The sequence below is a fragment of the Paramormyrops kingsleyae genome, chromosome 10 (assembly GCF_048594095.1).
Source record: "Paramormyrops kingsleyae isolate MSU_618 chromosome 10, PKINGS_0.4, whole genome shotgun sequence".
NCBI classification, from domain to species: domain Eukaryota; kingdom Metazoa; phylum Chordata; class Actinopteri; order Osteoglossiformes; family Mormyridae; genus Paramormyrops; species Paramormyrops kingsleyae.
In genome coordinates, this window is record NC_132806.1 from 22,670,874 (window position 1) to 22,686,012 (window position 15,139).

Consider the following 15,139-nt stretch of genomic DNA (forward strand, 5'->3'; position numbering starts at 1 on the left):
GGTCTGCAAAATGTACCAAGGGGGAAGCCCAAACACCAACCCCCCGTCGGCAAAATGCCGAGTATCTGGCCCTTATTTTTGGCGATGTGGGCGGAAACGTTTGGCAGCCGTGTGCTAGGGGGCAGTGTCTGTTTCTGAACAAAGAAAACGACCACAGGACACAGTCAAGCAGCCTTGCTTCCCGATGCTTTCTTGTAATAATTCGTATAATTCTTTTCGCGGTATGATGCAACCTCGAAGACAGTTGGGGCGTTGGTGGTGTATCAACGCGTAACAATAATAATTACTTTCTAAGAAAACCCACGATTGATATCAAATGCATCGCATCTGTCCTGTGGAGTAACAGCTGATTTAGAGACACACCCCATGACAGCTGGGTGGCGAAAGCTCACCTCCTCCCCCCCCCCCCCCCCCCCCCCCCCCCCTTCCGCACAAACGACCGCCCAGTTTCTCTCACACATGCTGGTGTTTTTGTCCTTGTCGAATTCCTCGTAGCGTGGAATTTCGAGGAAACATAACTATTAGCAAGCTTTAGCTTGTAAAACCAGTTGGTCATTGTGCAAGAGCTCAGTAAAAAATATGACTTTTATTAAAACCTTCATAATTTTATACTGGATATAAATTTTTAAGTGGGTTTGAATAAATTATATTTTAACCTCATAGATGACACTGAATTGTTAGAAACATTGGGTTGTAGTTCATATGAGCTTCCAGCAGAGGGAGACAAACCATTAAATATTTGCCCCTTTATAAATGACAAAAAAAATTGAGGCTGTACTGATGATTTAGCAGGATTATATTTAAATGGGAGTACAGACTAAAATTATACCACAGTATTTCCTGATATATTTTTGTGATGATTCATATTCCTTTTAATGAGCATTTTAACAATTCTTGTTTTTTTGTGACTTGCCAAATCAGCTCTTAAGTTAACTTGGAATGTGGGTCAGTCAATGCGGAGGTAGTAGAATCATTCTGTTATGCAATGCATTAAGTAAAATAGAGGACTTTTAAAAGTGAAATCTAACAGACTTGCTACTGCCAATCATATCTTTAATATTAATCAGTTAAGTAGTGATGGCCAAATGAAACTTCATGAACCATCTGCTGTAATTTCTGACACCACTTGGTGGTGCTATTCAGAACAATGCATGCCCCAACGCAAAACAAGAGCGCCATCTACTGGGTCAAAAAAAAAAAATACATAAAATAGTTTATGAAGCTTCATTTTGCCATCACTACAGTTAAGTATTCTGTGGTGTTCTCAACATGGTTCTCAAAATTTTTCATGGTACAGTACATACTGTGCATTCACTGCATAGTAGATGATAGAGGTAGACCATTTCACATGGTGCAGTAGTCAGGGATAGATTTGACCCTGCAGAATGAATAAAGTACACTAGTCGGTTCCTCTTCTGACCTTATGAATGAATGTGTTTATAGTCAATGGTGAGAATATGTTGCAAAACTGCCCCCTTTATCTTATGTAAATGTGGCTGAGTTGTGTGGTATGCTTGCTGGTTTCTGACTCCCAAATAAACTTACCACATAATCCCTGTCAGGGAGAACACTTTGAGCTAGGACAGGATTTGTGAACTACCGTTTCAACCAATAGGACCAGTATTTCACTTAAACGCTAAGTTCTTGCTGTGTGCTGATTGGTCAGTCTCCTATAATCATCTATGTGTCACTAATGTTAATGTGAAACAGCTGGATGAATCAATCAAGGACACAAACCTGTTAAAGCACAAGAATGAAACTATTCAGCCAAGCACAGGAGCCTTTCAGGTTTAAAGGACTTTGTACAGTCAGTGCCCTCCCTGACATTAAATGGGCACCCAACTCCTAAATCAGGTTAAGTCTCCAGCAGTTCCCATCTCCTTCCTGTGCTGCTCACTAAGCACAGCCTCCTGCCTGTGTTATTTGAGCTGTGGGGGCAACTGTGAACATGTCACACTCATGGAGTTTTGGCCTGAACTGTAATTCACATATTAGGGTTTGTGGGTTTCGGTCACATGTTTAACAGCATGGTTGCAAGCTTTACTTTTCAGCACCATAGCCTAACGTACATTTAATGTTTTAAGATACTTTTATTTGCAATTTGTGCAAGTATGATCACGGTTACATAGGAATTCTTTGATCTTCACGTACACCATGTCTTTCCTTTAGAGATGCATATATATACAGGTGAGAGGGAAGCTTGCAGTCTGAGCGCAGGGTCAGCATTTATCTGGCCCCCTGAAATAGTTTTCAGGGTCAAGGGCCTCATTCATGGACCCAACAACAATCTACATAGATTGAGTAAAATCTTCAGCTCTATAAAAAAGTAAAGGTGTGTGTGTTTTTTTTGCGTAAAAATGGCAGCTAAACGACAATACAAAATAAACATATTCTTGCACAAACAATGTAACGACAAATTGGGCATATAATAAGAGCTGATTAAGTACTGATCCTGAATGGGGTAGGAGGTGAAGTCTTGGGAGGGTTTGACGGCAGAATGCCTGAACTTCATAGTCAGGAAGGTCCCTCATAGTCATCTGTTAGCACTCCTGACATCTAAACGGACACATCCATCCGTTTTGGCAAAAAGTCAAGCATCCCAGCAGCAGAAGAAGCCGTGCCGTGAGAGACGTTCCCCCCGTACTCTCTCTGTGATGGTATGACCCGTGGACAGGTTGAGGCTTGAAGGGCAGATTGTTAGATTGTTTGGGCCTGTTGACGGAGCCTCCCGCCGCTTCTCCTTTCACGCTCTGCATCCTCAGCCTTTTCCCGCTTTCCTGGTATAACGCCCCCCCCCCACAGCGTGTCCCCGGGGGACGAGCGTCTACACTTTCATTACCTCCGCTCTTCTCTCGTTCCTCTGCTATCTTCCCCTTTTCATTTGCCGTCCGTTTGCCCCCAAAGGCGATCTCGCTCTCAGAAAAAAGGCTCCATTCTCTGCTACATGCTCAGACTCATCGGCCCCTGAAAGATAAGCTTTTATCTCCTCGTTCGACTCGTTCTTTCGGAAATGGCCCCCATTTCGTAGCAGTCCCTCCTCAGCGTTTGAGGGGGTGGTGGGATTTCGGTTTGTTGTGCCCGTTCTTGTTCTCCACTCTGGGGCCTCGTTTATGAGGTCAGGGGGCAGAATGGATCAGGGCAGAGCCCCCCCCCGGGGGGGAAGACATTAACGCCGGCCTTAAAGTGTGAGCGCAACAGTTTATTAGAAGTACGGCTCATCAGAGAGGAATTTCCACACATGGATGCTTTGACACACCTGGTGCATGTGTGTGCGTGAGAATGCTTAAGGGGGGGGGGGGGGGGAGGTTAGGGTTAGGGCTGGATGGGGGGTAAGTATGTATACAGGCAGTGCCCGGCTTACGAACCAGATCTGGTCCCAAAGTCTGTCTTTAAGTTAAATTTTTAGGAACAAGTACATACGGTTCTTATTTAGCATCAATTACTGCAATGATTATCTCAGTATGCAGTATATATTTTACCTTTCTGTGCATATAAAACACTTCCAAACACACTAAAGCCTGTAAAACATAATACAGTTCATAAAAATACAGTAATAATAAAAGTAATTGCATACAGTGCTGTGCTGAAGAGAAAGAAAGAGAATCTGTGTGTGTAGGTACACAGTACTGTAAAACAAATGATGTTTTGCATACTTGAAGAGACTTTCGTGAAGTTGTATTATAACACATTTTATTGCAGACTTTCATTTTCTCCTGCATCATGCAGGAGAACATGATGTGACAAAGTAGTGAGTGCGTTTGACATTATGAACCATTCTGTTTAACTCAAATATTTAATATAATAGGCTTTATGGCAGCCGAATTGTAAGTACGTGTTGTCCGTAAGTCGGACATTCTGAACTGCGCCGGCATGAATCACGTTCGGCGTCCTTTTTAGGGCCGTTCACTCACTGGTTGAAGGCGGGGGCTCTGTTGGCGTCTCCATGAAACAGAAGGTTTGCTGGGTTTGAGAACGTCCCAAACATCTCGCTCCCACAGTGAGGAGCTCCGTGGGAGTTTTGGGAATGCTGGGAAATTTTTCACTCGCTCACATCATTCCGGATTTTCCCGTAACTGGGCCCTCACTTTGAACCCCCCCCACCCCCTACTCACTTACCCTAAACCGTGTAATCTGTTCATTTTGTTCCCCCCTCATTTCATATTCTTGTCTTTGCTGTCATCTCGTCCATATCCTCCTATCCCTGCTTACCTGAGCTGAAATGTCACGCTGTGCTTTCGCTGGTTGTGTTGCACCCCTTAAGGAAGGACCTGTTCTTCTCGTAAAGCAGTTCTAACCTTCTGCCACTAGGCAGCATTCGGCCTAATAAATAATGCTCGTTAACTGGAAACTGCTGAAACCTCGAGGCCCAGTGCAGAGGCACCAGAAGCCTGCAGTTTGCAGCTACAATCATGTATCCTGTGATTACATTAATTCATTTAGCACACGCTTTTATCACAAGTGACGGACAATTTTTTTGCAAAACCAGGGCCAAACAGTCCCTGGAGCAACTGGAGGTGAAGAAATCACTCTGCCAACCTTAGAAAGGTGGCCGGTTCAAATCCTATCACAGGCACTGCATCCCAACCCACTGCAGATATGAAAAGCTCAACATTTATACATTTTTCCCGAAGTACCGTATTCCAGGAGTATTAGGTATGGGGGATTCAGAAGCTACAACCGCATGCTTGCTAAGAGAAGCCAAAACGAGAAGAGATAAAAGGAAGTCCAAGGTTTCAGAAGAAAGGATGATTCGGTTAAGTGCAGTGGAAGCTGCGGATCTATGAATGACCACTTAAAATGAAATGGCGAGGATGAGGCTAGCCTAGCCGGTGAGGCTACTGCCTCTAAAGCTAGCGAACAGCCCGCACTGCGTCAAAAGAACCAAGAAAATAAGCTTAATCTGGACAGAGACAATAAGACACATTGTTATTTCCTTCCTTCGTCCGTAAGCTGCACAGAAAGCAACAGTTAACTCAATTGTGGAATCCTTACTAGTTTTAGCCGCTTAGCAAAATTTTTCTGAGCGCTAGTCGCTGAAGTCGCTGATGTGTTTCATTGACCTGCCGGAACCATGTGTTTGCATAGATTCAAAATACATTTTACACACGCGATGGGATCAGAATGGGCACTGTTTATGCACAGCATGGCATTGTTCTCAGTTTGTTTGAATCTTGGCCTTATTTGCTGTTAACTGATCGTGTAGTGTGTCATTAAACAAGAGCGCGCTTGGTAAATAGTGCTGTAGCTGTTTTAATTAATTTCGGGCCGCAGTGGGAGCTCCACCCTGAATATTTGTACTTAAAGAGCACTGGTGTGCATGCCGCGCCGTCGTGTCCCGGGGGGTGATTCCTCAAGGAGAATTAGCAGGAATGTGTGAATCTGAAAGCTGCAGTTCTTGCGACAGACACTAGGTGTCCTCTGAGTCGGCCTTTGGCCCATGGCCACTTGTGCAAATCCTGTTGCTGCACGTGCTCCAAGTCTTGTCAGGGAGTCCAGTCCATGCCTATCATTTTTAGCTTGTGGGGGGTGGGGGGGGGGACGGTCTGCCTGAGTCTGTGTGTCTGAATATATGAGGGAGGTATTTACTCTGACTATTTACTTTAATTGCTTGTGGATGAGCCATTCGAATAACAAAGGTTACAGCCATTCAGGGGTCTTTACATGCCTTTGCTGGCGACGGTCTTTGTGGCTTGCTGACTCCCAGCTTGAGCGGAGATGGGGAGTCTGCCATTACAGCGGGGCCCTGGCCTCCAGAGCTGCTTCTGAGCTGGTGCTGAAGCCCTCGTGCCATCTGCAAAGACTTCCTTCCTACTCCAGCAAAACTCTTTGATGTCCCACAGAGGGGGCGGAAGACAGAGAGAGAGAAAGAAAAAACTTTTTTTTTTTTCTTTCCGTACACAGCTCAACGCCCCGGCCTGTATTAGTGTTGCTTGCGGAACCAACCCCTTGGTTTGTGGCGTGACACCTTTCGGAATGGCCCCGCCCAGCCCTGCCCCCGACTCTCCCCCAGGCTCACCTTATGCTAATGGGTCAGCTCGAATAGACAAGGGAGGGGCGTGGTTTGTGCAGCCGGCTGCCTGAGCTGAACTGGGACAAGCCGCTCTGCGTATTCAAACAAGGTGTGTGTGCATCTCTGTGTGTGCATGAGTGTGCGCGCGTGTTATTCCGAGCAGACCGAGAGGGCGAAGGCGCTCGTGGCTTTCGTGGCGGAGGGAGGTTTGAGAAGGAAGAAGGAGAGGGAGGCATTCCTCCTGGAAGTTTTGGATTTTTTCCTCCAGGGATTGAGCAGCACTTTTAAAAAAAAAAAAACAAAAAAAAAAGTAGAGAGTGAGAGAAGAAAAGACCAGCAAAGGAGAGGAAGGAGGACGTCGCTGAAGGAGGGAGGGAGGGTTTGGTCATGTTTGCCATTTCGCAGGCAGCGGAGATCTGATATCTGTGGAGTTGCGCTCCTCCACGTGGTGGGGGCGGCCGAAGCAGAGCATTGCATCCAGACCGCGTGGAGAAGGCTTCGCGTTGACCTCGGGGGCCACAGTTGCTGCCCACGGAGGCATGTGGAGCCGTGCATTCGGGACCTGCAGAGTACAGCGGGCCGTCCCACACCTGTAGATCTTTGGGAGGTAGACCAAAAAGAAAAACAAGCTTAGAGAAGAAGGGAAAGTAGCAGGCGAAGGTGTGGCGCAGCGAGTCTGGTTGACGGGGGAGAGTGGAGATGGAGTTCGAGCGGAAGCCCAGCGAGTCCTGCCTGTCGCCGGCCGCCTTCATCAACCAGGCGCAGTACTCCAACATCCTGGAGGGCAGGTTCAAGCAGCTGCAAGGTGAGTGTGCGGCCGGGCGCGGAGAACACGCGCGGGATCCACAGGAGGACGGGGGTGGGGAAGTGGGATTGATCTCAGGCCGCCGGATCGAGGAGTCGCGGGTTTTATCAGCCGAAGCAGGAAGACACTGAGGTTTTGGCAAAAGGAAGATAAAGCGTTCGCCCAAAGGCCAAGCGCGGAAACCATTTGCATTACATCTTATCGTCCCTGTCCTGGTACCATGACTGTATTGTTTCACCCACTGTACTGATTTGTTTGTACTAAACCCTCATACTTGTGCGCAGAGTGAATTTTTGTGTCACTTGTGACGTTTATGGCAGGTATTTTGGCTACTTGTCGGTTTTTTGGGTACAGAGAATGTAGGCACGTTTTGGGCAGTCTGGGGCGACATTGGTGGTGTTTTTCTCGGTGTAGCAAACAGGCCACATTGGCCGTGTAGTTTGGCGGGGTGGGTCACACCAACGGAGAGTGTGTGTGTGTGTGCGCGCCAATGTGTTTTTTTTTTCTTTTCTTCAAGTGGGTGTTTGTGGACTTGTTAGAGTTTGATCTTAACCCCGGTGTTGGGTTGAGGCCTGTCCAAGCAGCATTTAAAAAAAAAAAAAAAAAAAAAAAGCCACGTTGAAAGCCGTCTGCCCCGAGTTGTGTTGTAAATTAACCTTTGGTCTTGTCACACTATGCACATTTTCAAAAAATGCATTTTTCTGAATTTGGGTTTGGCTTCTGTATCCATTGGATCTCTTGTATAGCTTTACGCTTTTAGCAATTAACAGAAAGTGTTTGTTTATATATTTACACACGCATCAGTTCTTATTGTGACTTTTGTCAAAGGCAGATTTTTTTTAAAAGAGTCTTGTCTTCAGCAAACGTTGATCGCCTGGGGCTTTTGAGTCAGATTAGACTGATTTAATATGTTTAATGATGAGTTTCTGTTCATTAAATTCAGCTTAATGGCGGCATATATTTCTCCTGACGGCAGGACGCTGAGCGCAGCGTCTGGGTTCCCCTGTGACCACTCTGGTTAGTTATAGGGTAAGTCAAAGGGCAGGAGCACTGGGTGATGAAACTGCGTGTCGTGTTCACTAAAAAATATTTGCAGTCTCTGTCAGGGGGTGGGGGATGGGGGGGGGCAGCATACCACAAGGTAATTTGCAGTGTAATTCTTCTGTGGGTCATTTCTTACCTCCAGTCGCAAAGGATGGTGTCTTGGGCAGAAATGATAGATTTTTCTGTCTTGTGAAGCTTTGAAGTGCTTCAGCGATGTTGTAACTTCTTATTTCTGTCAAGCGTCCTTTACGATGGGGGGGGTGTCCGCTTGCATACTTTTTGGTACTTCAGTACTTTGGGATGAGACTTGCAAACACTTTCTCTGTCGACTGGTTATGCAAATAGCCTAATTCAAAAACACGATACAAACGCCATCTTGAAACAAGTTACAAACACATAGAGCAACGATAAATGCATGAAAAAAATGAAAGTAATAATAAAGGATATGTGGATAAATGTAGAGATTCAAGCTTAAATTGCGAAATTAAATTTAAGTGGTCGGAAGAACAGATGATCAACTGTTGCAAAGTGATTTTGTTGTAATAAATATTGGGGTATTTATAAAGCAAAAAATAAGTTCAACATGAATTTCTCACAAACCTGTCTAGGAGTGATTTATACCAGCAGAATGCATGCAGCGCTCATGCAAAAGCAGCAGAGGTAAACTTTAATGTTATTTAAAAAAAAAAAAAAAAAACATATACTAGATAATCATGATAATCATTAAAACTGCAAAACAAGTTTTTTTTTTTTTTGTCCTATGACAGAGAGTAAAAATGTTTTAGCTAAACTTAAGCTCCCTGAACTATAAAATCCGTACCGAATTGAAGGTCAGAAAACGCCTGATCTTAATCTAGCTGACTAGTGATCTAAGAATTGCACATGTATAACATGAGATGTTGGTGTCAATATTGCACATCCTGCCCTATAATACACTACAGGCATTTTTCAAATTCAGTACAAAATACCTTGCCTTGTGTTGTGATGTCATTCAGCACCGGTACCAGTTTCTACACCAGTGGAAAACCAACACCTTGAAGTACCATACTTTGGTACTATCTTGAAGTATCAAAAGTACAGTACCTGTTGCAGTGGAAAAGGGCCCTTTGTTTAAGAGCCCAACTTGCAATTGGCTACTTTAACGTCATTTTACACTCCAGCCAATTGCCACACCATATTCCTCCCTTCTCCCAATGGCCATGCTGATATACAGCGTCCTGCACAATTATTGGCACCCCTTGTAAAGATTTGTAAAAAGGGTTAGAAAAAAAATTACCTTTGAGTGAAGTAGTTTTATCTCACACTGAAAAATGAGAAAAATCCAACCTTTCTTTGAAATAAATTTATTCAAATAAAAACAAATCCTTCATCAAGAAATAATTATTTTTATCAAAACCATTTGTGCCCCTGCATTTAATGCTTTGTACAGCCTCCCTTTGTCAGTATAACAGCACTGAATCTTCTCCTATAACATTTTATAAGGTTGGATAAATACCAAGCAAGGCATCTGAGCCCATTCCTCTTTACAGAATCTCTCCAGATCACCCAGGGTCCGAGGCCCTCTTCTGCACTCTCCTCTTCAGCTCCGCCCACAGGTTTTCAGTGGGGTTCAGGTCAGGGGACTGAGATGGCCATGGCAGAAGCTTGATTCTGCGGTCAGCTAACCATCTTTGTGTTGATTTGGACATGTGCTTAGGATCACCGTCCTGCTGGAAGATCCAATGAAGGCCCAGTTTCAGTTTTCTGGCGCAGGTAGCAAAATTTTGATTTAAAATGTCCTGGCATTTCATGGAGTCCATAATGCCATGTACCCTAACAAGGTTTCCAGGGCCTTTGGAGGAAAAACAGCCCCACAACATCACAGAACCTCCACCACATTTTAGTTGGGATAAGGCTCTTTTTACTACAGTCATCCTCCTTTTTACACCAAACCCACTTAGAATGTTTATTACCAAAAAGCTCCATTTTTGTGTAATCAGACCATTGAATTTTGGTTCCAGCCAAAGTTGTAGTAGTCTTTCGCAAACTCCAGGTGTTAACCACAAACGTAAACTGACAAAAAAAAGCTTTTTTTTGGCATACCATCCAAATAATCCGTTAGCATGAAGGTGGCGTCTGATGGTTTTTTCGGAGATGTGGTAACCCCAAGATTTTACTTTATCTTGTAATTCACCACCAGTGATCCTTGGGGATTTCTTGCCTCTCTTACAGTCTTCCTCACTGTATGTGGGAGAAAAATAAACTTGGGTCCTCCTTCAGTCAGGTTTGTAACAGTTCCAGTTGTTGTCCACTTTTTTTTATTATTTCCCTAACAGTAGAAATTGGCATTTTCAGGCGAGTAGCTATTTTTCATACCCTTTCAATTCTCCTTCATTTGGTTTGTTTGTTCTCTTATCTTTCCCATGTTGATGGGTGACTAAGGGAATTTGGGCTCTGTGTCACCGCATGTTTGTACCCCAGTTAATCAGGACGTCGTGGATGACAGCTTGAAGGTTCCTATTCACTCCAGTCAACTTAAAGATGTACAATTTACAGGGGAAACATGCTTCAGTTACACTGTGTTCACTATCATTTCCAGGGGTGCCAATAATCGTGGCACATGTGTTTTTGTTAAAAATACTTATTTGTTTTTCTTTGAATAAATTTAAATTAAAAGAAAGGTTGGATTTTTCTATTTTTTTCAGTGCATGAGATGAAGCTACAGCACTGAAAGGTAGATTTTTTTTTTTTCTAACCCTTTTTACAAATCTTTACAAGGGGTGCCAATAATTGTGGAGGGTGCTGTAAATACTAACTACAGATGAGTACATCTACTGTTTTTCTGAGGGGGAGCAGTGACCTCATTAGCAAGACTTGTGTCCAGCACGACTTTTATTGACTGCTGTGACTCCCCTGCTCAGAACGATCGATTTCAGTTTCGCTCGAATGCACTGTTTTGAAGTGGTTCCCAAAAAGGTTTCTGGCTGGATGCTTTTAGACATCAGCAGAACATCTGGTTGTTTTCCAGATGTGGATTCTGCACCTTTTGGGTGACACAGGCTTTGGGTCAGTTCTTCATGCTCATGATTAAATGCAGCAGGCCAATGGGTGAATGACCCCCATCAGAGGTGAAGTGGGAAAAGGTTGAAAACACAGTTTCATTATAGATGGATATAGTGATAGCAAAGTTCAGACGATAACGATGGAAATTATAGTCATCTGATTACTACTTATTATTGTTCACCTTTTACCTGTATTGGATAAGTGGTTATGGAATAATGCTTGTTTTATTAAGCCAGTGTTGCCCAATCTGGACCGACTGTGGGTCCCCAAGAACTGGATTGGGCAGCACTGTTATAAGCAGTTATCCAGCACAGGGTCACAGTGAGCTTGGGGCCCTTTCCTTGTAGGATAGACACAAACAATCGCACTGTAATGGGAAATGTAGAAAGGTACCCCCCCCCCCAACCCTGGAGGTATGAGATAACAGTGATTATGTCACCTAGTCACTATAATAATTAGCCATTTATCCTCTAAATACTTACCCTTCTTAGGGCTGTCGATCAACTTTTGTTTGTTTGTCTGTTGGCTTATGATATTAAATCAGAAGTGTTCACTGACTGCCCAGTTCCCATGTGGATCAAATCTTAACCCCCCCCCTTCCTCCCTGCTCAGTAACTGAGTTCCACAGAAATTATGAGCGGTCACGTGCTACAGTGCTCTTGTACGTCCCTGACGCCCCCCCCTGATAACTAGGTGCTGCTGGGGCTCCACGTTCCTATGGCTCCAGCTATCTGGACCTCATGGTGGGGATATTGCGACAGCGGCGGGTTCAGCGGCAGGGCGATCTCTGCTCGGGCTTCCTGTCTGACCCCCATGCAAGCAGTCCTCTCCAATACCAGCGGGAGGGGGGGAGATAAGCCAGGAGCATAGGGGCAAAACCCAGCTCTGCGGTGGGCCTGACTCAGCACGGGGCGGACTCTGCCGCGGCCTGGGGCCTCTAGCTCGTCCTCTGCTGCCCTTCCGCTGCCTGCATCCACAGTGTGGCTCAACACCATGGCCCCGTTTGACCCTTGCTGGTAATTAAGGGATTTGAAGCCTTTAGTGACTCTCCCTGCTTTCCCTGGTGAATGTCACCGTTTACCTTTCGTCACATACACGCGTTTCCCTGCAGCGCTGGCGTTGGTGACGCGGCGGTTTACAGCGTGCGATAAGCAGAGAGCCACCCGCTCTGCCGGGCACACTCCCGTCCACATGAATGCGGTTTTCAGTAAAGGGATGGAGTTATATTGGAGTTCTTATTAGATTAGATTAGATTGGACTTTATTAATCCCACAATGGGGAAATTCTTTGAGAATTATCCTTTTTTCTGCTGCTGATCCTGGATCTGGTTGGGGGGGGCAGCTCAGGGCTGGGGTACGCCCTGGACAAGGGCCACATGCTATCATATCGTGATTATATGGCGTAGGTGCAGTAATCACCAAGGCTTTAGGTGACGGGCGTAATGTCTGTCTGGACACCGGCTCCTTGGTGCTTTATGTACATTCATTAAGACCCACAATATGATAAACAGATTTGTAGTACCCCTAAAATCTTAATGACAGGTGTAGTACGACACCCAAAGTTAGCAATCTGTATAGATAAGATGTCTTTATGTTTAATAAATATGTCTGACTTTAAACTGCAAAAAGCACCTCCACCCCACCCACTTGTTTCTACCTTGTTTATCCACAATATCTCCTCTTTCTAAAGATGTCGTGGTTGCTGAGCTGTCCTTTTCCTCACCTCCGCTTATCGCTGCCATGATTTACCCACGCAGTCGCATGTGGCGTGCTCCGCTAACTGAATTTAATAAACATAAATATGTCACGATAAGATATGATGCAGCTTCACCCGGTCCACCTCAGGGCACATACACTCACAGGCTGGGCAATTTCGAGATACCAGTTTGCCTGACTACCCCTAGACTGTGGGAGGAAACTGAAGTATCTAATAGCGATGCATCAGTCACCGGACCCTCCTGAAAAAACGCAAATATAAATATTTCACAGAATACCCGTATCTGTACCCGTATCTTTTTGAATAGGGGTGTCATTTGATAGAAGTCACCTCCAACAGAGTCCTTTACAGCCTGGTCTATACTCATTCACAACTTTTCAGACCACATATGTAATTAATACCTGGCATCACCGCAGGCCTAACAGCGTGTAAATGGGTCCCGAGAGCTCGTCTGCCCGCCACTTACTGCCTGCATCCTAATGCCCAGCGGAGCAGCGTGATGAGTGCTGGAGGGCTGTACGGAAGTTTTTGGTGATAAACACAGGGTTTCCGCACATCATCAAGACAAATATCCAACAATCTGCATTTTAAGCCTTAATATTTCTGAAATACAATTTTGACAGGTCTTAGAAATTGATTAGATTATGAAGTCAACGTTACTTTCATCAAGTTGCATGAAGTCTTGCTTTTAAATGTTTTTTTGGAAAAATTTGTATTGATCTCGCTTTAACAAAACTACAAAAAGAAGCCAACATGGAACCAATAACCAATACCTGCTAACCAATACCCGCTAACCAATACCCGCTAACCATTAACTGCAAGGCGTGTAACCTGATTAGAATTTTATTGGAGCACACCCCGATGTGGCATGTGGGCTAACGTGGCTCTGTCATCAAAAAAAAAAACAGCTAAACGTTCATGTAATTCACTTTCGGAATCACTTTTCTTCTGGTCCTTTGATTTTCTTTTATATCCTTCATACTTTATTGCCAGTATGGACCTGAAATAGGTCTTAAATTGCAATCATAATGATCTTAAAAAGGTCTTAAAGTCTTAAATTTAACTTGCTGAAACCTGCAGAAACCCTGAAACAGCCAGTAGTTTTATTATCTCATTCACTGGTTGTTCACCGTGTTTCAGCCTCGCCATTGTTCGCTCCCATTAAAGGCATCTGGTGTTTTACCCTCTTTCTGGTTTCCTGCTGTCTGTTTCATTGTGAGCCGACGTTGGCGCGTTTCATCCGCTCTGTGTAGCCGAACAGGGCATAGAACGGATATAGCGCCTTTCGCCATCGCTGTGCCACACTAGCGGCTCGTTAGCCTTAAAGAGCCTCATGCTGTCTTATCTGCACACGAACCGCTGGGGCTGCAGGAAGAAGCACTGGTATTTTGGAAAAGACCACAGACCTGGAGATTGTAAGCACCCCTCAGTGCACACACACACACACACCCACACACATTCCACCCCTGAGTATTTCAGAAATGGTCCAAAAGTCACCAGGCAAAGCTAATGAGGCTGGCGTGTTTGTCTGTGGTTACAGTGAAATCCTGCTGCTGATGCTTCCATTCCATGAAGGATTGTTTTACTCCACTGCGTGATCTGAAGCTGAGAGAAGGTGTGCTCTCCGATGACAAAATACTTCTCAGTGTACGTCTCTTTCCGAGACTGGAGGGCCTGGGCGGGGTGTGAAATCAGCCCCTGGGATTTTTGTTGTTCCTCACATGCCAGGTGCTGTGGGGGTCGCGGGGGGGGGGGGGGGGGGGTGCATGGGGGCACGCAATGCCGGAAGAAAGGAGGCCTTTTGCTGCTTGCGGAGAGGGTGTGACTGGGACCTGCATGATGTCATGAATGAAGATCACTTTCCATATGAATTGGATGTTTTTGAAACCCACACCCTACATGGAGTGTTCAGTTTGCATTTCTGCATGGTGTGTGTGAATGGTTTTCACACACATTGCGGGGACCGAACAGTGCAATAAAAAAAACCTGATACTTTTTACTTTGTGGGAACATTTTCAGTACCCACAAGGGGAAACTCAATTTAAAAAAAAATCTGTCAGTGCAATCAAAAAAGAAAAATACCCAAAGGACTTGTATTTTGCTTGGTTATGTATGATTAAGGTTAGGGCTGGGTCGGGGTTAAGGTCGTCATTGCTGGGATTAGGGTTTTCCCAGAAATGAATGGAGAGTCCCTACAAAGATATAAATACAAATATGTGTGTGTGTGTGTGTGTGTGTGTGTGTGTGTGTGTGTGTGTGTGTGTGTGTGTGCTCACCTGCCTGTGTGTGTTTTCACAGTGATAAGTGTCGTTGCTGGAGTCGGTAATAGCAGTTGTTGCAGGAAGTCTATCTGAAGAAAAGAGCTTCCAGACGAGATTATGGCTCAATTATAGGTGTGTTCCAGAAGGCCCTACTGAAAAATGGTTTCCATGACATGAAAGCTAAACAAACAAGATCCCCCGTTTGCATTCCGTTCATTTTAATTGCATCTTAGCATATCCTGAGCCGCCTCTCAGCGATTG

At 44.8% G+C, this 15,139-nt stretch overlaps 1 protein-coding gene across 6 annotated transcripts in view; it reads left to right on the forward strand.

The window, feature by feature from the left end:
• The window catches only part of LOC111859833 (spectrin beta chain, non-erythrocytic 1), a 63,288-nt gene that overhangs the window by 13,285 nt on the left and 34,864 nt on the right, over positions 1-15,139 (forward strand). For 2 of the 6 annotated variants that reach the window (XM_023842849.2, XM_023842850.2), the window contains exon 1: positions 6,089-6,815. The exons of 3 other annotated variants lie outside the window; for them this stretch is intronic. In XM_023842849.2, coding sequence (XP_023698617.1) covers positions 6,710-6,815 — 106 coding nt within the window. In that variant the 5' untranslated portion in view covers positions 6,089-6,709. Of the gene's footprint in view, positions 1-6,088; positions 6,816-15,139 lie in introns of those variants that run through there. One more of the 6 variants, XM_023842852.2, reaches the window with a different exon arrangement.